Source organism: Osmia lignaria, chromosome 5 (genome assembly GCF_051020975.1).
Source record: "Osmia lignaria lignaria isolate PbOS001 chromosome 5, iyOsmLign1, whole genome shotgun sequence".
In the NCBI taxonomy this organism is placed as follows: domain Eukaryota; kingdom Metazoa; phylum Arthropoda; class Insecta; order Hymenoptera; family Megachilidae; genus Osmia; species Osmia lignaria.
Window position 1 is genome coordinate 7,008,910 of NC_135036.1, and position 24,647 is coordinate 7,033,556.

Below are 24,647 nucleotides of genomic sequence, written 5' to 3' on the forward strand. Positions count from 1 at the left end.
TGTTTCAAGCATTTCAGGGCGGAAGCAGGCTAAACCGAAGCGTTGAGGTGTCCCATCAGAAGGAATCAGCGACGATAGACGTAGCCGACAAGAAGGCCACTTTTCGGATAGTGGGAACGACCGGGAAGCAAGTTGAGATAGGTTCGAATCCAGGAAGGGAATTGGACGCGGGCCAGAGGAACGGAACGGGACGCCTGTAAGTGTACACGCGGCCGTGATTGCGCGAGGAGAATGTAATTAGTGACGGGACGTTGCCGACGAACCCTCCCCGCAGTTGGCCAGCACGATATCCGGGACAAACTCGGCGGGAATCTATGGACCCGAGACGGAGCTGTTTGCGGAACGTTTCCGTGCGATTATGCACGCCTGGGCCGCGAGTAAGCTGTTCTTCGCTTGAAGGTGAGAGAGCGGTATAAAGCCGCGAGAAATGGTAGAGGCTGGTCTACCATTCCCTCTTGCCATTTCTTTTTCTTCCATTTCCTTCGGCCAGATTGCATACAGGGTGACTGGAAAGAAAACTAGACAATTTTTAACTCACCAACAAATTTTTGTTGCAGATTTTTATTTCAGCACCTTTCTTCAGGGACCATTGGTGACAATTGGACGAGGAACTTCATCATCCAGGAATATTTCTAAAAGGACGAAGGATCCTTCTTTACAAGGTAAATTTTTAATAGATTTTAAATTAAAAATTTAATACTCATCTTTCGACTCATCATAATTGATTTTGGATCATCAAATTTTATTTTAAAAAAAAAGTCTAGATAAAATGTTCCTTGACATGCACCTGAATGGTGTTGAAAGGTCGAAACCTTAAAAATGGTTCGAGACAAGGTTTTTTTAAGGGCTCTAGTGTAGCCGACCTCTAATAGTTTCATTTAGCGTTCCTTACTTGACAATGGACCCACCCTAAACAAAGTATTAGGACCTTATAACTCGCAGGTAACTAGTCCCGAGGGACAGACTGCACGTGCTTTACCTATTCTTTGTATCGGCGAGGTGCAAGGTGTCTAAGAAGCAGCAAGGTGTTGAAGGGTCGTAGGATTCTCTTGTTTAGGTTGTTAAATGACAGAGAGTGTATATAATTAAATTAATCAGAACTCCCGGCATTTGCACCAGCATTGAACCAGAAAACAGTAGATTCTTCGTAAAACAATCTGTAATTTTGATACAAAGTAATTAATTTAAAAAATGAAGGACACAGATCAGGGATTCGGAGGACGATATTATATAAGCAAAACGAAGAATTCACGAAATGATCCGGCACAAAATGGTCGAAACCTTCCGAATAAGATGATGCATCAACTGATTCATCATCCCTAAAAAATTTCTTCGAAAGAAGAATTTTCCCAGCGCCTCGCGAGACGGCGATCGATCAAACCCCGGTAGACGCGTAGTTCTTCCTCGGAATTAACCCCGAAAAATGTTGTCGCCGCGGATCAAAGCCTCCCTGATTGGTAGGGTCGATGGCGGATAGTTGATTGGTATCATTGTAGGGGTGGGGGGAGTAGCGGTGGCAAGGAGGGAGGTAGATTTTATGCAGCGGCCCGTGCAGCACGACTTCGAACTTGAATACCGAATCAGCCGGCGAAACGTTGAACGGGGAACGAAAAGAGGCCGAGGAAGGGGGAATCGAGGAGGGTTACCGGTTTCGTGGCTACGCAGCCCTGGTAACAGTAGAACAGCTCCCCCGTTCTCCCCGTTCCTCAGGCATTTTAATAATCCCTGGACTCCCTTCGGAGCAGCCCGAACAAGGATGCAGGCGCAGCTGGACCCCTTTTTGCCTCGTGCCCGGTGTTAAGGGGGTACCGCCCTCCCACTGTGTTCGGTCCCCCGGCTCGTTCCGCGTCCCCCGCAACCCTCTGCCGACAGATCGGCCGGCTTTCATAGGCGACAATCACGCCGTAACCCGAAACGAATGCGTTTGCCGGCTCCGTAGAAGTAGCGTGAACGGACGCGGTTTGTCGCGAGATGCGGGCCCGCAAAGTCCTCCGTAACGTTCCGCCGTGGACTCGCTGTATTTTGCCATTTCGAGCCTGCCTTTGTGCTCAGGTATTTTCACCGGTTCTATCCCCGTCACCCTCGCGTCGTTCCTTCTTTCTCTACCACTTATCCCAAGCTCGGCTTCTTTCTTCAGGCCGGATTATGTCCCCGTCCTTCTCGGCTTTGCCGTTTCGTTTCTCCTTCTCTCCCTCGCGGCCAACTCAAAGTCACCCTCAAAGTCTGTCGTTGCCAGTGACGGGGGCGAGGTGGATCGAGATTAAGGCAACTTCGGAGACTCGGTGACTGCGCCCGCGGCTCTGTGTGCGGAATACTTTGTTGGAATAGCTGAGAGCGCCTTGCCCTCGATCGGAAGCGCCGTGACGAAAGCGAGCAAGGCTTCCGCGCGTTTTACGCTGTGACCGATATCCCCGTCGCTTCCCGGGATCAACGGGATGCCCTTTCAAACGGCCCAAGGGGCTTTGCCGATCGAACGTATCTTATTGCGCGATCCTAGCAATGACGAAACTGTCCTCTAAATAATAACGATGATTTAGTGTGGAGACACTTTCTTGGAGAAAATGAATCTTATAACTATTTTTACTAATAAAAGAGATCTACTGGTTCTGTTCGGGGAAGGGGTAGATCTACCCAACTCGAACTTTATCAGATTTAAAATTAATGCCTAACGTTATCAGTGAATCAATGAAGCATCAGTTGGTAAGAATGATACAGAGCATGATCGGAACTTGAGCAAAATCCCAATGGTGCAAGCAAGTGAAGCTTAGAGGAAAGATCCCCAACCGCGTATCATACTAATTCTGTTTGCGATCGTAACTAGCATTGACTGTGCTTTGAAGGACCAGCCAATTAGCAGTGACGAAGATATTGGATAAATCTACTTAACCGAGGGAACTCGAAACCGTACGAGCTTTGGGCGTATCAAAAACGGAACGTCCTGTAAAATACTCGTGCTTACACGATTTATAAAAATGCAATTGCAAATTTTGAATTAAGTTCATCGACGACCGCAGGTCTCGTCGGCTGACGCCGCATCCGACGTTAAAATTTCAGGAAGAATTTAATTTATCTCTTCCAGGCCGGTTGACAGGGATCTGCCTAAAGTTGAAACGGGAATGGCGGATAGTTGGCGTACGAGGCCGTCTCGCGTGTACCGTGAAATTTACAGCTGCCGCCAATACGGGACGAGTCGAAGCGTGGTACGGGTTCCCATTCCTCCGGCGGCATTTTGGTTTCCTGGAAATCTCTGGAACCGATTCGCGCCATTATCGTGAAATCCAATTTCTCTGGAAGCAATTTCCACCACGGCTGCCGGCTTCCCGAAACTCATCCCGGCCGTTGAGCGGCGAAAAATTCGTGAACAAGGCGGGCCCGGTCGTCGCCGTCGTGCCGGCGTTCCATACACACCCGTTACATCCCCACGGTCACGTCTCGTTCCGTCCTCCTCTATCCATCGTCGTCCGCATCAGCTTCGACTCTTCGTTCTTCTCTCAGCCCTTTTTCTCTCATCTTTTTCTCTCCTCTCTTTCTCTTTCGTGATATCGGGCCTCCAAACGTGTTCGTCGGTGTCTGAAAAGCTCCGGTAGGCAGGCGGACTTACGATATGCTACCGCTACGGTGTGGGCGCTCTCTCGCGCGCGCGCTCATCGACGGAGAACACCGCGACGGTGGAAGAGGGACGGCGGAAAAACGAGAAGGACGAACGCGAGAACGGCGGAACGAGAAGCGACGTAGGGTCGAGCAAAGCGAGAGGTAAGCGAAAGAACGAAGACGAGGCGACAAAGAGAAGCCGACGCTCCGTGAAGGAGAACGAGGGAGCGGTGCATACGGGCCGAGAGGAACGACGCGGCGAGAGCGAAGGAACGTACGGAGGAAGAGGGACGACGGTAGGCGAGAATCCGAGAGAAGGAGAAGAAGCGTAGGGAAAAAGAGAGACGGGATCGTGCGCGCTTGCGGAAGAGCATCGGTTGAAGCGTGAGGAAGGGGGAGGAAAACGACGAGTAGGAGGTTAGTGATGAGGAGCCGGAGGAGAGGGAGGGCTAACGGCACGGAACGGTGCGGATGAGAGAGAAAGAGAGGAGAGAATCGCGCCGAAAGACGAGTTAGTCGAGGACGACGGAGACGGAGCGAGGCTGCCGACGAAGACGGCAAAGTCGGACTAACGCGGCCGCCCGAGCGAGACCGAATCGAGCCGAGGGCAGGCAGTGCCGTTGGCGTAGTAACGTGCTGTGGCTCGTACACGCTGAGCCTGCCTGCCTGTCTGCCTGCCTGCTTGCTTGCCTGCCTGCCTGCCTGCCTGCCTGCCTGCTCGCTTGCCTGACTCACTGTCCGTGTGAGAACGCAACCGTGTGTTGCGGCTCTCTGCGTGGCGCGTCCGTAGAGTCTTTGTGTAGGGTTCGGCAGACAGCCCGTGTGCGTTTGTACATGGATGGGGGTCCCGGCTCGGCTCTCGGCCCGTCCCGTCCCGTAGAGTATCGCACCGCTCGCCACCCGCTATCCACAGCAGTTTCAGCCAGCCGCCCGCCTGCCAGTGTCCCACCGCACGCCGACCCGTTTGCACTCAGAAGCGATCAGGGAGCCCTTCTCTCCCTCGACTTCCCCCTTCGACAGAGACGCACGCGCGCGCTCTTCCACCCCGACGAGTCGCGCATCACGTACCCCACGCTATACGCCGCCTCTCTATATCCGTTTCTCCCTTGCTCCTTTGCTCTCTCGTCTCCGTTACGCACTATATTTCTCTTTGTTCTTCCAGCCAGGATCTCCGTGTGGCTTCTTTGTCCCGCTTTCCACTCCGGTTCGTCCGTTCCTCGTTTTCCTTTTCTTCGCCAGTTTCTCCTCCGTTCTTTTGCCCATTTTTTTCTTCCTCTTCTTCTTCTTCATCGTTTCTTTCTCCTCTCCGCCGTCAGTCACACTCGGAACGCACGAGCGCCGGCTATCGTTCTCATCCTCTCCTTCCCGCCTCGACTTCCCTCTCTATCGGGTCGGCCGCCGTTCGGCGTGTTTAACCTCCCGCCGTCCCACAACGCTCCCCCTCCAACGCCGACACTCGGCGTTCTGTCTCCGTCCCGAGGCCGAGAGTTCCATTCGTTCCGTCCCGTTCGCACGGATCCGCTCGCGTTCCACCGTCAGTACCTCTTTCTCGCTCCCGAAGTAGCGCCGGTCTGTGTACTCCCGCTGTCACCTGATCGCGGGACGCTTTTCGCGGGTGAGATACCGCTCGGCCACCGAGTCAACCGAGTCTGCCGCCGCCGCCACCGTCGCTGGCTTTTCCTTCTCCCGCTCCCAGGGCCGCCTGCCTCTTCCTACGGCATCTGCTCGGCGGTATATACACGCTCGGTGCCTCCTTCTTACTCTTTCTTTCGTCGAGGGCGCGCACGCTCTCCTTTTCCTTCGCGTCTCGCGCGGACACGTCGCGCTGCTCTCTTCCTATACTCGACTCGTTGCCGCGGCGCGACATCGAACGTGTGCGCGGCTAGCTGGTGGTTTCTCGAGAGGCGAATTGAAGGAGATAAAAAAAATAACGGACGTAAAATAAAAAAATAAAAAATACACAAACGGAAAAGGAAGGGAAGAAAAACAAAACGGAAAACGAACGACGTCGAAGAAGCTAAGAAAGAAATAAAGAGAGAGAGATAGTAGATCGAGAGAGCGTAGACAGAGAAGTGCGCGCCACCGACATCGTCGAACCGCGACTGGCTTCGACGATCTCTCGCCTCTTCTTCCTCCTTTCACGAATCTTCGTGCACGTCTCTGAAGCCGGGACTCGGAGGAGGGAGGTGACACTTTCGGAACGTGGACACGCGGCACGCACGGATCGTCACGCTGGATATACGTGAGGATTCAGGAGAACTCCGCTGGTTACCGTGCTCCCGTACAGGTCGGTGATAGTGTGTTATGGTGTAGCACGCGGATCAAGTGTTTCCGTGAGTCCCGCTTATTTGTTTTTTTCTTTCACTCTTTTTTTATTTCCCGTCCGTCTGGAACCCGGTGCGCCTTGTTTTTTTCCCCTGCGCCGCACCGTCTCGGCGCGACTTGCCTCTTTTTTTTTTTTTTCTTTCTCTTTCAACCATCCCGACGCACGAGTGTGTCGGGCCAGTCACGAGAACTCCGCGACGTCGACGGATGCGAAACAGAGTGAGTGTTGTGCTCCTTCTTTATTTTTTTTTTTTTATTTCTTTGCGTCGTCTCGTCTGACAAAACCCGGTCGCCCCGATAAAGTCGCGGCGATTCGAAAAGACGGCGGTAATCGTAAGTGCGTTTACTCGCCGCGGCTGCGCTTTTTTTCCTCCCGTACCGCGGCTCGTTAAAGGCTTGCGAAATCACGAGTATCGCGTCAACGTTCCATAAATATGGAAATGAATGGATACGATCGTCGATCCTTCTTCTCCCGATAGCGGTCTCCTTTGTTCGTTGCGTGTCGATCCCGCGATACGTACGCGTGTTTCTTGCGCGTTTCTCCGGACGACCGGTTCGTCTTCTCGTTGATCCCCGCCGAAGACGATCGAGATCGTCGCGGATCGTCGATTAGCATAATTAAAAGAACACGATATGCGCGAGAATTTTCCATGCTGGAAATAAAAAAAAAAGGAAGAGCGTCACGAGGCGCCGGGAAAGTGTTTGAACGACGCGTCGCGTCGCTGACAGCACGCTGTCGCGAGTGTTACGCTTTCACGAATCGAAACCTGCGAGCCGATTTTGGACGCGGCATTATTTCTGTAGAAAAATCAGTGCCTTTCGGTGACAACAGTGTCGACGAATTTTGCAATTTATTTAAAAATTCATCTCGGTAAGGAAAATGAAAAAAAAAAAATCATATTCGAGAAAATAATGTAGAAAGAAAAGGAAAGGTTGAGAAAAGCTGGTAATTGTATAGAAAGGGAAGGAGGGGAAAGGGCCGGGGTTGCGGTGGTGTCGGAGGAGATAGCGGCATCCGTTTCGAAGCCCGTTGCGGGACGCTCGCCACACCCGCCCGTTTGGGAATTCAACTTACTGCCACTCGGGACACCCGAAGCGTTCGACGTTTTCTCCTCGGCGTAACGGGCATCACGAAAGGCGGCTGTTCACGGCGGATTAGAGCCGACTGGCGCAGAAATTGCCCGCAGTCGCTTTTCTGCGCCGCCTTGTGCCGTTACGGATCCGACGACTTGCCGTGGGATTAACAATTCCGTTTCCGAGAGGGAAGAAAGACGTTGCCTCGTAGATTTACGGACGGAATAAATATTCTCACCGTGTGAACATCGTGATTTCGACGAATCGGTCGACACTGGTGCACTGATCGTTTCCGGTGGAGAAAGTGTTTGGCGTTTGTTCAAAATCGCCGCGCGAAACAGTGAAAGAGTGACAGTTACGAGTTTCGTATCGAAAAGTTCTTTTAATAAATCTTCTCTGAGGAATCGATGCGTTTTTCAAGTATTTTCATCGTTACCAGAGGTATTTCTTTTTTATTCTGTTCTAAACGAAATTAAATTATTTAGTAATATTTTTAATCTGGGAAGGGAATAAAAAATCGTGTCGAAACGAGTGAAGTTCGGTTGAACTCGCAAAGATCGCGTTAGATCGGCTGTCAATTGCGAAACGCCGTGTCACTTTGTAAATTTCGAATCGAGTTCGGGCGAATAAAAACAAAAAAAGAAAAAAAATAAAACTGTTGGAAAAGGTCGAAAAAATTGAAGTGACCCGTAAAATCGCGTAGCGTTCGAATACCGTGTTGCAAAATACCGAGCTAAATCGAAACGTGAGAAAAAAGAGAATCGGAGTCGTGAAAAATATAAAAATCGGTTTGCAAAACGCGTGTAATATCCTCGTCGAGTCGCTGAGCGGTAGGTCTCGAAAGTTTCCTGACGCGTAGATACGCTCGGCAATCCGTGGCCTCTCGAATTTTCGTAACCTATCCCGGGGTTGAAACTCGACAAAAATCCCCGACCCTCCTGGAGGCGAAGTTTTCCAGAGGCCGCACACCTCTGCCGAATACAGAGATCTCGCTCCCCTCGATCAATAGTCGGGGTAAACACGTTACTCGGAACGGACTGCATCCCAACACGGGTCGCAAACTGGCAAAAGTGCAACATGCACCAACTGGCTCTCGTCCGGCAGGATTGCCCTTTTCCGCTCTTAACTTTCTCGCCGGTACTCGTGCTTTGCTCGCATTTAATTTGTGGAAAAACGCTCGAAAATCCGGCTGATTCGGAGGGGGGAAGATGAACGGATAGGCGCTTCTGGCACGGCTCGTCAACCGTTCGTTAGCGAATTATATTTATTTTAACATTTCCTGAAACGTGCATTTTAAAAGATATTAATATATACACACATTTTTGGTATATTAATAAGAGAAATGCAACCCTTAAATCTTCACGATTCAAAATACTTTAGCCTTTTTATTTCAATATTGTTCCTAGAAATAGGACTAAATCGTCGCATGGGAATGATAAAAATTTGAAATCGAGGAGTCGTGTAAGAACCGTGTGGCACCCAATGGCAGGAGGCGCGCCTCGAAAAGCGGTCAGTTTTGGGCGCGCCGTGTTCGCGCGACGGCGAGACGAATCGAGTAGAAAAGTGGGCGCCGATAGCCGGGTTTGCGAAACCGATCGAGGAGCGAAAGGGGTCGACGGGTGAGACGGGGGAGGGTGGCCGCGTCCTGCGCGGGAAACGGCCGGCCAAAAGCGGCGCGTACTCGCGTGCGTGTGGCTCGTGCACGTACAGGCGGATGGCCGCGGGCCACGGTAGATGTACGTGGTAATACAGTGGCCATGCGAGCTTGATTACACATTGCGATCACGAGTGTTCCACGAGCGGGCGGACATAAGGCCTTTTGTCACACCATGGCCTGCGGGCAGGAAGCACGTAGCGTGACACCGGGCCGGCTCGGTGTGCAAGCGGCACCTACATTATACGCCACGTAATATGTATATGACGGGTCTCTACAGAGAGAGAGAGAGAGATAGAAGGTCGAGGGAGAGGTCTGGCAGGGTGGAGGACGCGCCATAATACTTGGTGGTCCCATGCCGGTACGTGACTTGTGTGCGGCTTTAAAGCCGGCTCTGCCTCGACTTCGTCCCGAGGACTTGCATTCTGCCACCAAAAGGAGCGCGGCTCGTTATCGGGCTCGGGTTATATCGTATCCGGTATCGACTGCCGCGAGTTTTGACCACGATAATCGATTGCGCGCCGAGGCCGTCGTGTGCGAGCGGTGCCAGACGCGGCGGCAAATTGGCGAGAGCCGTTTAGCGTTTAGCGGCCAATTGGGACGGACGGCTGTTGGAAAATAGGGACGTGTTGCGTTACCGGGGAATCGCTACCGGCTGGGGAATTCGTTCGCGATTTTTCCCGGAAAAATTCACACGGAACGATTTTCCAAACGCTGATCAAGCGAAATAATTAACGCTGGGAACGGGAAAATGCATCGCCAGACTCAAACTGTTATAATGATCGTCGAAACGATATGGCAGTAAAACTAGTTTGCCAAATAATCAGAGTAATTAATTATACCTACCGAAGATAAAATAATCGTCTATGAAAGATTCGGCGAATTCAGTGTCGCAGTCAAAGCGTCGGCATCCATCGGTCGGTTCAGCCTCGACCGCTCCAATTTTACCTGCGACCGCAGCGGCTCACGCTGCTTCGTGCCAGTGACATTCCTCGGTCCGTTCCTGCGCGATATCTGAATTCCGCAGCATGCGGGCAATTTCAAGGATCTAGTTTTTCCGAGACAGCCAGTTGATTAGACGTATCTGATTATCTCGGAGGAGGGAGCCGTGTCAAGGCTGCTTCCCTCGCATCCTCCCGCCATTGTTCTGAAATGTTCATCCATAGTTAGAAGATTTTAGGTTAAAGAATCTATGGAGAATGAGTATTGCAAAATTCGTGCAAAAATAAAACTGATTTCTTCAGAGGAAGGCGAAACGTCTTTCGACGAGGCTACTCGAAGGTCGGAGAAGAATAGGCCTCGTCCCGCGACGATTTTCCCTCAATTTTCATTCTTGGCCGCGCGCGCAATCTTTGATAATGACGGAGAAGATAATTTACAGTAAGCTGTGCGGCGTCTTAAGCCGCCGCGCTAAAGACCTCGTTTCTGCCACCTAAAGGAGCGCGGTTATATCGCGGCCAGGCTATCGGCCTCATTCCATCGGTTCCCTTCTTGGACTTGCTTCGTTATCGTTCCCTTGGATTCTAATCCTTCGTAACTAGCGGCGACCATCTTCGAAAACGAGCATTTTCCCATCGCCACTCGACTCGTCTCTTCCTTTCCACCTCGTCGACCGTGACGAACAAGTTTTTCAGCTTCTGAAAAAGAAACGTAACTTAAAAGTCAACCGTTGAAGGAATCCGCGTGTCAAAATTATAATAAAAATTTAAAAACTCGAAAATATCGAGGAACTATCGAGCTACTACTATAAACATACACCAAGGTTCCATCTCTAACTCTCCCTTTTTAACTCTTTTTAAAATTCTCCCAAGAAAGATCAAAGATAATTTCAATTTTATGCCTCGAAATAGTTGTAACGTTTCTAAAATATCCTTGCAAAATGAATTTTCACAATCGCTAGTCGCGAGTGGGTACTACATGTCCCTGGAGCTCTCTCGGATTCTGTTATCTGAAGGAGCTGTGGATACGTCGCGGCGAGTTCATTATGCGATCCAGGCTATCGCGGCGTATAGTTCGATCGGCCTTATTGAATTAGTGTACGCCGTTGGCTTTACTTCGCGATTATCTGACACAGGCTATCTCTATGTATCACCGTTCGTTACGGTTGTCGTATCGTGCGCGAGAATTACGAAAACAAAATTCAGGATGTTTGCTCTAATTATCTGTCTCGTAAAACTTCCCTCCAACACAGCTCTCGAAATTTTTATATTTATTTAAAAGAAGAATATTTCGTTTTCTAAGAAAACGCACAAAAGGCAAAACATATCATTAATTACACTACCACTGGTGGTATAGGGGTTGAAAATTTAGCGATTCCATCCCCTCATCGAAGGGGGTCTCGTCTCGATCATAACAGGGGGTTAGTTCGATTTGAGATAGGGCTGGAATCATAGGACCTAACAGAGGGAAGAGGAAAGGGCCGCAAGGGGATGTTAAAAGTTCGCTTCTTCATTTTTCAAAAAGAAAGTAATTTAAAGTAATTTCCGTCAGAAAATAAAAATGGCAAGAACTTCGTGGGGTTTTCCAGTTCCTGAAAACGGCACGTGTCCAGCTACCTCAACATGGCGGGCGCACTCGACACGCGAAGGAAGTTCGTGGCTGGTTAAATAACCGGTTTCCTAATTCGTCGCGCCGTCCGAGTGCCGCTCGTGTCTAATTGCATACCATCTATGTCGCCTCGCTGCCGTTCTAACACCTGTCTTACGAAAATCCATTAGCGGCGCGCATGCACGGGCCCGAATAGTCGGCTGACTGAGAAATTTGTAGCCGTGCACTAATCCTAGACCCACCATTGCAACGACCCTCTTCTTACACTTTGCAATAAACGGACGAATCTTGCCCGAAATACCTCAGAGCGATAGAAAACTCTATTATCAATCCTAGTATAGTAACTCTGTAACATCGTAGAGCTTTTCTTCACCGAGACTTAATCCTGACTGACAGCAGTCTCCTAACAGTCTTCTCGAACGGGATAAGGATTCCGACGCGTTGAAAAGCTATCGAGACTGTCGAAGTTTATTAAGACGATTATTTTCATCGACGAATCAATGACATCTGCTGTTCCATAAGGAACGAAAGAACGAGGAGATAACTGTGCTCGCAGAAGAAATGTATAAATAGCTAAATATTCTCGGTACTTCAGAGAAGTCCGCGGTGGAGGAAAAAAAGAGGGAAGGATAGTTTTTAACTGCGTTTAAAAGTTAAAACTTAGCTGCGAGCGGTATCATCTCCGTAGCCGTCCACTTTTGCCCCGGGAACCACTATGAAATTCGATTTTTTAACGCGTGTCCCGTTGAACGTTATTTCACGGAGGTAAAAAGAATTTCCCAAGGCGAGGCGACGACGAGAGGCGTCCACGCGAGCAGCAGAAACCAATTTCGTAGGTGAATTTCAGCCGCGTATTATCCGTCGCGTCCTCCCTACCCCGTCGGTCGGGGCCGGGTTTCCACCTACTTGGCCGCTAGTCCATTAGCGGCGCCCTCGTTTAAACGTTTCCGCCGCTTAATCGTGCATAGCTAATTCCACTTGTCACGTTCCCGGTGTTCTTTTTCTTTTCCAGACTCCTACGCGAGCCGAGGACAGAGACGGTCGTATAGGAGGTACGTCGATTTTCCTGCGGCATCCCGGAAGCGAGGACAACAACCTACGCGACGGTGATCGTCAACGTCGAGCCAATCTTCACGGTGTGTGTGCGTGTGTGTCCTCTGTTCGTACAGCACGTATTCCGTGTCCTCGTCTACCCGCTGGCCGTGCCGCGCGTATATACTCGTCCGAACTATAATGCTGGCGGTTGACGGTTTCGGTGATCGACGACGACGCGGCCGGTGAACTAGTGACAGTGTGAAATCGATCGTCAGGGAAACCTGCTAGCGACCGGGCGTACACTAAATATAGCCAGGAATAATGGCCAGCGCGACAATGGGACTCCGTCGCAGAGTGCCGGTGAACAATTCGCCGACCCCGTCGAGCCAATCCACGTCTGCGGCTACCGGCTCGTCCAGCAAGCGATCAAGGTCCGAGAACAACAACAGCCCGTCCCATGGTAATCTGAACTCGATGAACGGTGCCCGGGACGAGCCACCGGCGAAGAAATCCCGTGGCACATCGACCACCAAGACGTCCTCCTCACCGGAGACCAGCCCCGCGACCAAAAGTCGCGGGGGTTCGGTGTCCAGGTCTAACGCCCAGTCTAAAACGTCCGCCTCGTCGGCGTCCACGACGGACGGCGTGTCCAACGGTATTTTATCCACCAGTTGGACATCCTCGAACATGTCCGACGTGTCCACGTACGCGTCCGTACCTGGATTGAACATGGCCCCCAGCCCTACGACCGGCCTGTGCGCCGGTAGCCTCAGCATGACCACCCCGATACCCTACATGTCCTCCTCGATGGCGACGTTCGTCGGGAACGCGACCAACCTGGGCAAAAGCTCGTCCGTCTCGTACCTGGACATCTCGAACATGACCGGCGGATCATTGAGCTCGAACGCATCGGGGAATCTGAACGCGGGCTACGTCGGTAACGGGAACGCGAACGGCGCGATGGACTCGAAGAACGTGGGCATGCCGTTCCCGGGCATCACACCGGGCGTGAACGGGACCACCGCGTACGGGATGCAAAAGGGAGGACCGGAAAGTGCCGGACTGCCGAAGAAGTTTCAGAACGACGGGATGTTCAATGCGTATCAACCGTGGGTGATCAAGACCTACGGGGACTTGGCTAAGACCAAAACGATCACGATCAAAAAGTACGCTCGTATATTGAGGACATTGAGGGGGGAGGAGGTGAACAGTGCGGAGAACAGCAAATTTCGATTTTGGGTGAAGAGCAAGGGCTTCCACATCGGCCAGCCGGAAGGATACGACGCGAAACCGGCGGACAGGATTATCGGCCGTCATGCAGTGACGAGCCCCGGATTGGATCCTCCGTTGTACGTGCCCACACAGCTGCCGCACAACAAGGTGAGTCTCTGTCTGAGTGGATTATCGTGCTTTTCGCGGTCGTAGCTGGTTTCAGCTTCACGGAGGCTGCAATTTCGCGCCGATGAACGATCGGTTCCGGGGGAATTGGGAATCGTCGATCGAGTTAAGTCTTCGAGAGTATTTGTTCGCTTATTCGTACACCCTAGATATTCGGAACTTCATTTTATTCAACCGATTGAAACAAATTAACCCCGGAATTAATTCTGTATTTTGAACGTTTTCGAACGGAGGATATGAAAATTGAATGAAATGTTCCTGAACAATGCTGAATCGAACAGTAAAGAAACGCCGATGGATTGAAACGAAGTGAATAATTCGAAATCACGAGTCGAACGTACCCTAACCAAACGCTTTCGAAGCGAGCCACGCTAAAAATACTTCATATTGAGTTCGCACATTTGTCCGACGCCGTATCGAATATACTCTGACCACGTATAAACACACTCCGTCTGCTTCGATTCGGTTTCGTTCGTAGTTTTTAAATTTCTCTGTACGTGAGCGTTAAACAAATGTGCGATACCCACCACTTCATCCTCTGCCATGCCAACTGTAAACGCTGATCAATTACATACGGCTACAGTTAACGACGCTAGCTGCGGTTGTATCTAACACGCAGCCGTTTTATCGTTTCACGTTTTTCCTGATGGACAATATGGTTTTTCCCCGTGAAATCGGTACCGTTGACGAGATTATTATTACCCATATCTCTTTGTGTTTTATCCGGGTATAGAATTGCGGAGCGGTAACACTGACAGTTTTCCAAAAGCTGAATGGAAGAGGCTTTTTTTATGTTGCCAATTCCAATAATTTTCCAAATATTGTATGGAAAGAATTCTTTCTATATTGCCAATTCCAAAAATCTAAATTGGGTATAGAAGGAACTCTTCCTATATTGCCAATTACAAAAATTTTTCAAACACTGTATGGAAGGACTCTTCCTATATTGCCAATTCCAAAAATCTAAATTGGGTATAGAAGGAACTCTTCCTATATTGCCAATTACAAAAATTTTTCAAACACTGTATGGAAGGACTCTTCCTATATTGCCAATTCCATAAATATTCCTAACGCTGTATGGAAGGAACTCTTTTTATATTGCCAATTTCAAAAATATTCCAAATACCGTATGGCAGGAACTCTTTCTATATTGCCAATTCCAAAAGATCTTTCAAACACCGCATGGAAGCAACTCTCTATATTTGCCAATTGCAAAAATTCTCTAATGCGATCTTAGAACAGCATCCATTTGCTGTACACTTGGAGAGCACGCGTTTTCCGCTCGACCGAGATCCGCCCGTCGGTTGCAGACGATTTCTCGCCGGATTCGCGCGGCGGTCCACGAAACGGCGGGGTTACGGGTCGGGAATTTATCTCAGGGGGCGAGTAGCAGAAAAACCGCGAGAAATCTCGGGCACGGCTGCCAGGAAAATGGATCGCACGAGCGGAAGAGGAACGGTCGTGATAGCGAAGAGAGAGAGAGAGGGTGATAAAGGAAAAGGCGTTCGCCGTACTCAGATAAGCCGGCTGCTTAATTACGGCTAATTACGCGGATGCGTTCGAGACTCGGTCAAATACAAACGGGAATTTTGTCAAAACTTCTGTATCGATTAATTCATTTCACAAATAACGAGCCATCGGTTCTTGCGCCTCTGGTGGATAACTAGTTCCGAGAAAAACATCGCGCAACGGAGCTTCGATCCAGTTGGCGGGGCCTCGCTGGACTTTACCTGGAACCACCGTTCACTCGATGCCTGTGGCATGGCCCCACGTAACGCGCCGCGTCGCTTCCGCGATTTCTCGTTCTAGCCGTGCCGAGGTTTCATCACAGCGCGATTACGCTTCGCACTTTGCCGCGGGACGAAAGGTCCGTGGGACGAGCCGGTGAAAAAGGGTCGAGAGGATTGAAAGTTGGAGTGACGGGAGACGGTATGAAAGGTTGATCGCGAATTTGATATCGTAGAAAGCGAAGCACCTGGTACATTTTTATAATTTCTAATTTTCCTTTTATGAATAACAAGAATGTTAAATCTCCGATGATTCTAAACTTTTTCTCAATCGATCCGTGATAAAGCTTCCCCCAATGGCGGTCAGAAATAAAAATTCACCGATCAATTTTCCCATCTCGTCGGACTTTTTTATCGCCTCTCTCTCTCTCTCTTTCCTGCCTTTCGACCCAGATCCCGCAGCTTTATCCCAGCTCGGAGCAGTTTCTCTGGCTACGGGTCCGACGTAACAGCCGGCCTTCGGTCCCAGTGTGTATAATGCCTCCTCCATTTCTCACACTGGCTGTGTCATGGTGGCTGGCGTCGCAAGTGGAACGTAGGATCTCGAACTCTCGATAGCCGGCAGGAAAAATTTCAGTCACGGGCCGGTCGTGATAAATAACCGATAATAAGTTGTCTGGTAAACCGAGGGAGCTTGTATGGTGATCTACGCGCTTCGAACGGATCGATCTTCTGTCAGTGAGACGAGAGAGACAGAGGGAGGGAAAAGGAGAACCTCTGATTGGAATCGATTCCAGCATTTCTTCGGATCACCGCACACCGTTTGTTCCTTTCGTTTGTCGTTTCAAGAAACGTTCTTTCGGTACTTCCATGTGCTCGTTCTCCGACTAGACATTTTTGCCATTTCATCTCATTCTAGTCCCTCGGAATAAATATCCTTTTCTGATGGAAACAGAGTTGGTATTTAAGAAAAAAAAAAAGGGAATTTGGTAGAATAAAAATTCCAGCGCACTATCCTCAGCCTCGTTTCCGAAATAGACGGACACAAGCGGATCCGAGACGGTTTTCCAGCGTGCGAGCGGGTCGAAGAAGAAGAAGCCATCCTCGTCTCGGTAGTCTGTAGAAGCTCGAGCACGAAGCGTTCTCAGGCGTACGGGGCAGAGAGAAGGTGGCGGCGGCGGCGGCGGCGGCGGCAGAAAGGCAGAGCGGCTCGGAGCTATCATTAACGACGCCGCGACGCTTCGCAGCCCAGGAAGCTCTCTCGGATTTACGCCTCTGACGTCCGCGGCGGCGTAAGCGTGGGATTCCAGGCGCGGAAGTAACGAGGAAAACGAGCGACGACGGAGCCAGAAAGCGGGGAGACGGAGAGAGATAGATTGGCACTGCTTCCCACGGAAGGAAGAGGAGCAAGCGCATAAAGTTGCCCGGTTCCCTCGTTCATCCGATCCGGATTCAGTTCCGCGTGCTGCTCGGGGAAAGATCGATCAGAAGAGGCGTCTTCTCGTTCGATTCGCGCCGTTTGCCATTTTCCATCTCTCTCTTTCTCTTTGTACGCGATATCCACTCTCGTTACGACGCCACCTCGCAAACTGGCGATATTTCCGCGAATACTTCATTTGTATAGCAACCGCGGAAATATTTTTCGAAATGTTCTTTTCGATGCAAATTTCATTTCGATATCATGACGGTTCAAAGGTTGCATCGAAATGTCAGTGGATTCTTGAATCAGGACCACCGTACGTCGGCCGGACGAAACCCGTAAAATATCTCTTCGTCGCGATAGTCATTTTTCATGGTTGACCGTCGTCGAGGGCCGCGAGATAACAGCGGCTCACCTCTCCGGTATCTGTTCCCTTCCTGGCCTGGGCGCGCGCTCTCCTCGTTCTCTCTCTCGCTGGGTGGCAGAAGAGTAGGTCTAGCCGGCTAGTCATTAGTCACTTTCCGAAGCAGAGGCACAGACAGGCTGCGCCGGTATCCGTTCGCCGCCTCTTTCCATCTTTCTCTCGCCCTATGCTTGCCGCTCGACGCCCTCTCTGTCTGCACAGCCTTCTCCGGACGGCCTGTTCTCTCTTTCCATCGGCGACGTCGTTCCTTCTCTTGGCCGCGCTTTGCCGCGTCTCTATACCGGCCACCCTTAGCGATGGCTGTAAGACACCCCAAAGTCGTACAAGTGAATCGTTTCGAACGATTTTTAGCCCTTTGTTAGATCAATATTAGGGCGATGGTGGAATTCACCATGCTTTGGACACCTTGTTCTCCACTTTGCTTCTCTAATGACATTTCAGTCTTGATTATGAACCGAGAACTGACTGACAGGTCATTTGTAAGGAGATGTAAAATGATGAAGAAATTTCTGAGAGAAGAAAATTTGACTTCAAATAATTTGCTTGCACCCTATACGGCGAAGAGTGTACTGGGCTGTAACGGTCAAATGTGGCGAACGGTATCGATTTTGGGGCTAACTTCATTTATCAAATTGATAACCGATAGAGCTCGGTAAGTTGTTTGAAGTTGAGAAATTGGCGTACATTTATCGAATATACAACCCCATCGCCTGGCAAAAGTATCAAAACTTTAGACCTAGCAATATTACTTACACAATTCAATAACCATAAAAAGTCTCTCAGGCTATTGCAAAATTCATTTTTAAAAAAAAGGGAGAAGAAGAAGCACCTCGAACGGTACCTAATATCAAGAAACCGAGACCAATTAATCCTGGGTTCGCGTCGGGTCTCCAATTTCCCCGCGGAGATATCGGAGAGGCGCCCGTGGAGCGCGCGAACGCTCGAAATTGTTCGAGAACTCGCGTCTCGAGTGCCCATCGCTCGCTTGCCTTGCTAGAGCCAGCCGGGTGTCCCCCTCTGAAGCCGACGGCGGCGCCGGCAGCGACTCGAAGCAGTAAGTCTCTCCCTCTCCCGGGTTCCGCCGCCTGTGGCTTCGGCCCGTTCACCGTCCCCCCGTCGCCCTCGGCCGTCGCTCTATCTCGCGCTCCCTCGAGTCACGGAGAAATTCTGCCGACGCTCTCGCCTGCTCTGCCGGTGCTAAGCCTCTCGCGCGCGTCTATCTTGATTGAGAGCGAGGAACGACGCTGGCGGAGCGCAGCACGTTCTGCCAGTGGAACGGAACGGAACGGGTCGGGGACGGGTTCGGGGTTAGAGAGGAAAGTGGGATGGGGGATCGGAACGGCTGGCGGCAGAACGGCATCATACGGGGAGCGCGGAGGAGGATGGGGGGACGGGTTCGGGAAGTAGAGGAGGGGGACGAACGTTCTCTCGGAGACCCGTGATCCGGAGCGAGAGAGCGTTTATCGTGCCTTCCGTGAACACGAGCGGCACCAGGGGGGGACTGAGGAGGGGGACGGGTTGTCATTGATCGTCCCGACTGTGGCTCACGAGCCGCTAAAGGTCCCGTACAAGTACGGGCCCGTGAGCATGCGGCTCTCTGTATATCTCTGCGTGTGGGCGTGCGTATACGTGATGATCGCCGTACGTGCACGCACGCGTTTCACCGACGACGGCGCGCCGTCGAAAAGGCACGCTCGGTTGCCCGCCGAAAAAACGAGACGAGACCCGCTGTTGCTGCTGCCGTTCTCCACCCAAGAGTCCACCGTTCTGACCGTTTTTTCCCTGGAAATTTGGTGAAATCGCTGGGGGGGACTGCGGTTATTGCGAAAGGGATCCGACGATGCGGTTTTTCGACGACTTTTTCGTTTTTCCCTTCGGTTTCGCTTCGCATGCTGCAAGCTCCGGGGGCTTGATGGGAATCGAACCGAGTTGACTCCAAGAGTCTCTCGGTTCGACTTTTCGAAAAGTTCCATTTGATTCGTGGCCTCGAGTTGAAGAATTGTTGAGTTCATTAATGAAGAATTCGAAATATTTGCAGAGAATCGAAGTAGAATTTAAAAATATTAAACGTATGTTGAATTTATTTTGTTGACAAGATATTTTAATATCTGAACAAAAAAATGAAATCAACTAGAACGAAAGGAAAGTCGAGCATGGTAGGAGAAAATATTAAATCGGGCCGGAAACTCTAGAAAAGTTCGAAAATGCTTCTGACAGGTTCAACTAGACTGGAAAATTTTCGAGTTAAAAAGAAAATACATGGAAATATGAAAGATGGAGTGCGGTTGATTTCCGAATACGTCAGTATTCAAACAGTGCTGACACTGTTTTTCAATATTATTATAGAACTGATGCTCAGAATTTTGCAGAAATATCGAAAATGTATTCGAATTTTGATTCCAGCTGTAATCGCAACGCTCGAAGCGAAAGCGCGCGCTGAAAGTGTTCCATTAACAGGGTTGATTTTCGTGGAAGGGGGTGATTTTCGAAACCATTCTCGCACAAGTTGCACGCTGTTCGTTGCCACGGCCTTTTCCATTGTGCCCAGCTCGGAAAAGATTGCGGCCAGCTTTGGCTTCAATAGAAAGCGGTCGATTCAACACCGCAATCGCGGCATCTGTTACCGTGACGATCGACCGACGATTCTCGCTTCTCCTTTTTCATCCGGAGAGCTGGCTAATCGCCGGGACGTCGTCTGCTTTCCCGATCGAGAAACGCCTTCCTTTTTTCTCGGGGCAAGAGAGGAAAAAAATTCTTCCATCATACTCGAAATGTAACCATTTTTGTAACCGTTGAAATAAAACGAAAGAAAATGTGAAGTTTTCGAAGCGTTTCACAGATGGTGGGAAACCACGTCCTTGTAAAAAGAGGAAACGGAGCAGAGCGGGTAACTGAACCGATAATTCCCCGCTACGATTTCAGAGGTTTGGCTCGGTTAACCGTAACCGTGGTTCCGAGGCCGCGCACCTCCGACCCTCAGTCAATAAAACAGTTGACCTCCTCCAGAAGAGCAGGAAATAATGCGGCACTACTGGAGAACCACCGGTGACTAGTGTGCACTCGGATTTTTGGCGAGCACCCTGAATTCTCTGCTAACAGTCTTGGCCACCGCGAAATTGCCCATTGAATTCGCTTCTTTTATTCCGACCCTATGAACCACCGCGATCCACGGGGGTAGAGTTTCGGCTCGGAGTAAAAGAAAAAAAGGAAAGAACTGTCGTGGAGCTTGTGAATTTTTGTGAAAGACGAACGATTTCTGGGAAAATGTGCTTCAGTTATTTAGAAGACTGTGAGAAATTTTAGAAATATCCTTTCATTTTTCCAACCGTACAACTATAATATTGATCGTCCGAGGATCTCTTCGAATCCAATTGGTTTACGTCGTTCAAATCGTTTATTACAATCGACGGGGTAAAAATAAAAATTTCCTTCGTAAAAGAAGGTGATCTCAGCTTTTCGGCCACGGGCCACGCAAAGACCTCACGCGTTTCTCTTTAGTGCATGACTCAGCGTAGCCGAAACAGCGTACGAACTCCGAAGCCACCCTCATTGTGTCCCCCCAACCCTCTGGAGCAGAGCCCGGACCTGAATGCAGCCAGGCGGCGAACCCTGCTGCTCTCGACACTAATACCAGCACGTGCGTGTACTTTCATTATCGGAGCAGGGTCGGTGATAATAATCGTGCGCCGTTGGCCCGCGTTGAGAGGAGAGAAGGCCGAAAGGGGTGCGCTCGTTCGGGCGAGATCCGGAATACGGGATATATTAGGGCAAGGGGTTGGAAACCATTACGACCAGGGGGGAAGCGTCGATATTTTTTTCCCGTACCGCTCGTTTCGGTGTCGTCCTTTCGATTTTTTTCTTCACCGCACCGGGGGGAAAAAAACGAGGGTCGTCTGCTTGAATTTTTGAGGACCCTTTGTGATTCCATGAAGAATCTCAAGCATTTCCAGAAATTTTAGAAACTGCATATTTTTCTTAATTTTAACTAAACTCAATGAGTTTCTTAAATGAAACATATTTACAGTGAAGAGTAAAACATGAAAGAAATATTTTGTTCCTTGTATATCTTAATCATAATCAAATAAAAATTATCAATTACTAATTACACACCATACGTCATCAGATTATAATGATGCGATAAAACAATGAAAAAAGAAAACAGAAAAAATAAATTGAGAAATGAAGGAAAGTTCCCAATTTCGTACACACAGAACGTTTAAGCCTAGAGTACTCAACAGTGAAAGGGTTAACAAAAGATTCGAATTTTAAATTGTTAAGCTTGTACGTCAACCGCGGTGCCTTCAGCATCCGAGGAGTATCGCAATACAGTTTCGAGTTGATAAATCAAAGAAAAATAAGGAGATATCTTGTAGACATTGCGAAAGAGGAAGCGAGTGGCAAGACCCGGAGACCGTGCAGAATCCGTGGCATATGTCGCGACCTTAAACCCGATACCCTTGCGTCGCAAAATTAAACGCGACCATTCGCGATCGTGCTACTCGACGCGGTCGCTTATCGCCGTTCTCAGCCGCTGATAACTCGCAGTCGTCGGCTCGGCTAATTAGCGGGGCCAAGTTTTCCCGATTATCGTGCCGGAAACTTCGGGTTTCGCCTCGACTTTCGGCTCGCGTGATCGATCCTCGAATGGCTGGCCCTCGGTTCACCGCGGTTAACCGTTCAGAAAACGTGGACGCGTGTACGCGTCGGGACGCCTATTTACGTAGCCGACGGCCGTTTTGAATTTAACCGGCGTAACGATCGATTTATATATCCAGCGGCCTACCTATACATATCTCTTATTTATTTGCGCAAGCCAGCGCCGCCGCGACGTGCTTTCCGTTCGCTTTCGCCGCCTCGGCGAACATTATTTCGCCGGCTGACGCTTATCTGCGCCGCCTCTCATCAACAAGATCCTCGGCTTTTTGTCCTTCGCCTCTTTCACGTCCGCCGATGCTTCGTACCCGTCCTTTTCCTTTTTATTTTCCTCGCTGACGTGCTGTTTCTCAGCTCGATTTTCTGGCCCACGCAGATACACGCCGAAAGAACAGCGGGATAACCGCAAATCTGTTTCGCTAGGCTTCCTTTGGTTAAGAGTAAATATAGAGAAAGGAGTCTCTTACTATTTGCCATGGGAGATTCCAAGGAGAGCTTGAGGAATTTTAAAATTTGCAATTTCTAAAAATACAGTACGTCTTATTTGACAAGAGTCCACTGTGCATAAAATTAAAGAAGGTATAGGAAAGGTTGCAAACCTATCACTCTGAAAGATTCTGTTTACAGAGTTGATGGTTTAAAAAAAAGAGGGGGAATTTCTCTGTCTGGGTAGCAAGATGTCAACGTGATTCGAGATTGCCGGAAAAGTATGAAAATTCGAAAAACCGGTAGGGGACGGTGATACTGGTGCCGAAAGAGCGGCACGGTAAGTCGAGTGTCCGAGCTCGGACCTCGGCCATACAGTCACGCTTATAACCCATGGAACATAACCGTGCTGGCTGTTGTGCGTGGCGCGATGCTCAGCGGCCCGTAGCCAGGAGCGGCCGGCGGCAATTAGTAGCGGGCCGCCAAGGGAGCCTCGGCCTCAGCCTTTTTCCCCCAACCCCGCGTTGCGCCCATCCCGTGGTCGGTTCTTTTCCCCGTCTCGTTTCCTCTCACTCGCTCTCTGTCTTTCACGCGCGCGGCTTCCCTTTCCTCTTCCTCTTTCCGCCTCTTTGCCCTTGGCGAACCCACCGCTGCGCCGGCTGCCTCACCGTCCTTCTTCGGCCGAGCTCGCTCGACCCGACTTTACCCGACCCCGCTCGACTCGACGCGACTCTGCACGACCCGGCTCGACTCGACTCCGACCGTGCTCGACTCCGAGGTTCCTCGACGACTACGCTCACTCCACCGTCTGTCTCCGTTCCACCGCCGCTGCTTCCTCCTTTTTCCTCTTTCTTCTTCTCCGTCCTCGTCGCTCCGCTGCTCGATTGCTTCGCCGACGCCGGAACAGGCGCGAGAGAGAAAGACGCCGACAGCTAGTTTAGCGGAGAGCAACGAGGAAAGGGAGCGCGACGGAACGGTTCGCCCGATGGAGCGGGAGAGGACGAGTGAAAACGACGGGAACGTAGCGCGGCAGAAGCGACGTGGCAGCAAAAAAAGAGGCGCTCGGAGTGAAAAGAGCGGCGGGCAGGAGGAGGGAAGCGAGAGAGGACCAAGAGAAAAACGTGGAACCGCTCGACGGATAGGAAGAGAGAGACAGAGAGGAGAAGGGTAGAAGCCGCAGGCTTTTTGTCCCGCCACCGCCGCCGCCACCCGACAAAAATAGACCCCTGTTCGTGTTCCCCGTCCTCCTCAGACCACTCGGTCTCTTGCGTCTGTGTGCGGACCGGGGGTACCCGGTGTGTACCATAGAAGCGTTCTCCTCCGCTCGTATCTCGGTCTTCAATGGCGCCAACGGGTCTTCCGTCCTCGTTCTCTTGTCTCCGTCCCTTCTTCGACGCGTTCTTCGTCCTGCCTTCCGTTGGTCGTTCACGGCCCGTACACCGAGAGACCGAATCGAGCCCGAGTCGAGAGCGCGAGGTTGTTAGAGGGTGCCCGAGATGAGGCCGATAGAACACGCCTCGATGATCCCTATCTGCCAGGCGTCCGGTAACGTGGGCGTAGGCGGCGAGGTGCCTACACGCAAGCCGCGACACAGGCCAGCAGTACCCGCTTTTCCCCCTTTCGTTCAGCCCTCGTTCCTGCCCCGATAACCCGGCCGCCCGGCAAATCGCGATACGTATCGACCCCTTTCCTACGACCCCCTTCGCCAACAAATAACTTCCCAAACTCCTTTCCACGGACGGGATCGCAGACCGTATGGTCGCCGTTTCTCCCTGTCGCGCCCGATCCGTGTCCCGTCACGTTCACGGCTATCCCGTCGACCGTCGCTGAGGGACGAAAGAGAGAGAGGGAGTACGAGTTTACGGAGCGGGACCAGAGGGGGGTTGGATTACGTTCCTGGGTGCGGTTGACACTTGTTCGCCACGGCTCACGCCGCGGCACGATTTAAAGCGACGCGTTTAGATCGTCGCGTCGCGCGTCCGGTGAAACCGAGCGGAGTCGCATCGGGGTGGATGGACGGGGGCGAATGGGTGGAGAACGAAACCGTGGTTGGCCGGCCGTTGGAACATGAGAAATTATTGGAAAAATTCAACGCGGTTCCGAATGCTCGAGAGGATCGCGTGCTCGGCTTGTGAAACGGTTTACTGGAACGAAAGCGATGAACTTGAATTGTTTCGATCTATCCGAGGGTCGTCAAGATGGTCTTTCCTTATTAACACAACTTCCCATTTCTCTCGAAATCGATCGCTGTAATCATTACATCGCGATCAAGTACTTAAAACGTAGAAGTTTCTGGCATATCAGTGAAAGTCGAAAATACTTGCAGGTGAAATATCAACGACCCATATTAATCCAGGTGTTTCACTTTCGCAA

General features: G+C 50.6%; 1 protein-coding gene across 5 annotated transcripts in view; it reads left to right on the plus strand.

The window, feature by feature from the left end:
• Positions 1-557: 557 nt before the first annotated feature.
• LOC117604737 (uncharacterized) overlaps positions 558-24,647 on the plus strand; it is a 54,250-nt gene continuing 30,160 nt past the window's right edge. Inside the window, exons 1-2 of one of the 5 annotated variants that reach the window (XM_034325150.2) lie at positions 558-662; positions 12,204-13,606. In XM_034325150.2, coding sequence (XP_034181041.1) covers positions 12,548-13,606 — 1,059 coding nt within the window. In that variant the 5' untranslated portion in view covers positions 558-662; positions 12,204-12,547. Of the gene's footprint in view, positions 663-5,077; positions 5,925-5,964; positions 6,136-6,162; positions 7,432-12,203; positions 13,607-24,647 lie in introns of those variants that run through there. The other 4 variants (XM_034325146.2, XM_034325147.2, XM_034325149.2 and 1 more) reach the window with 4 other exon arrangements.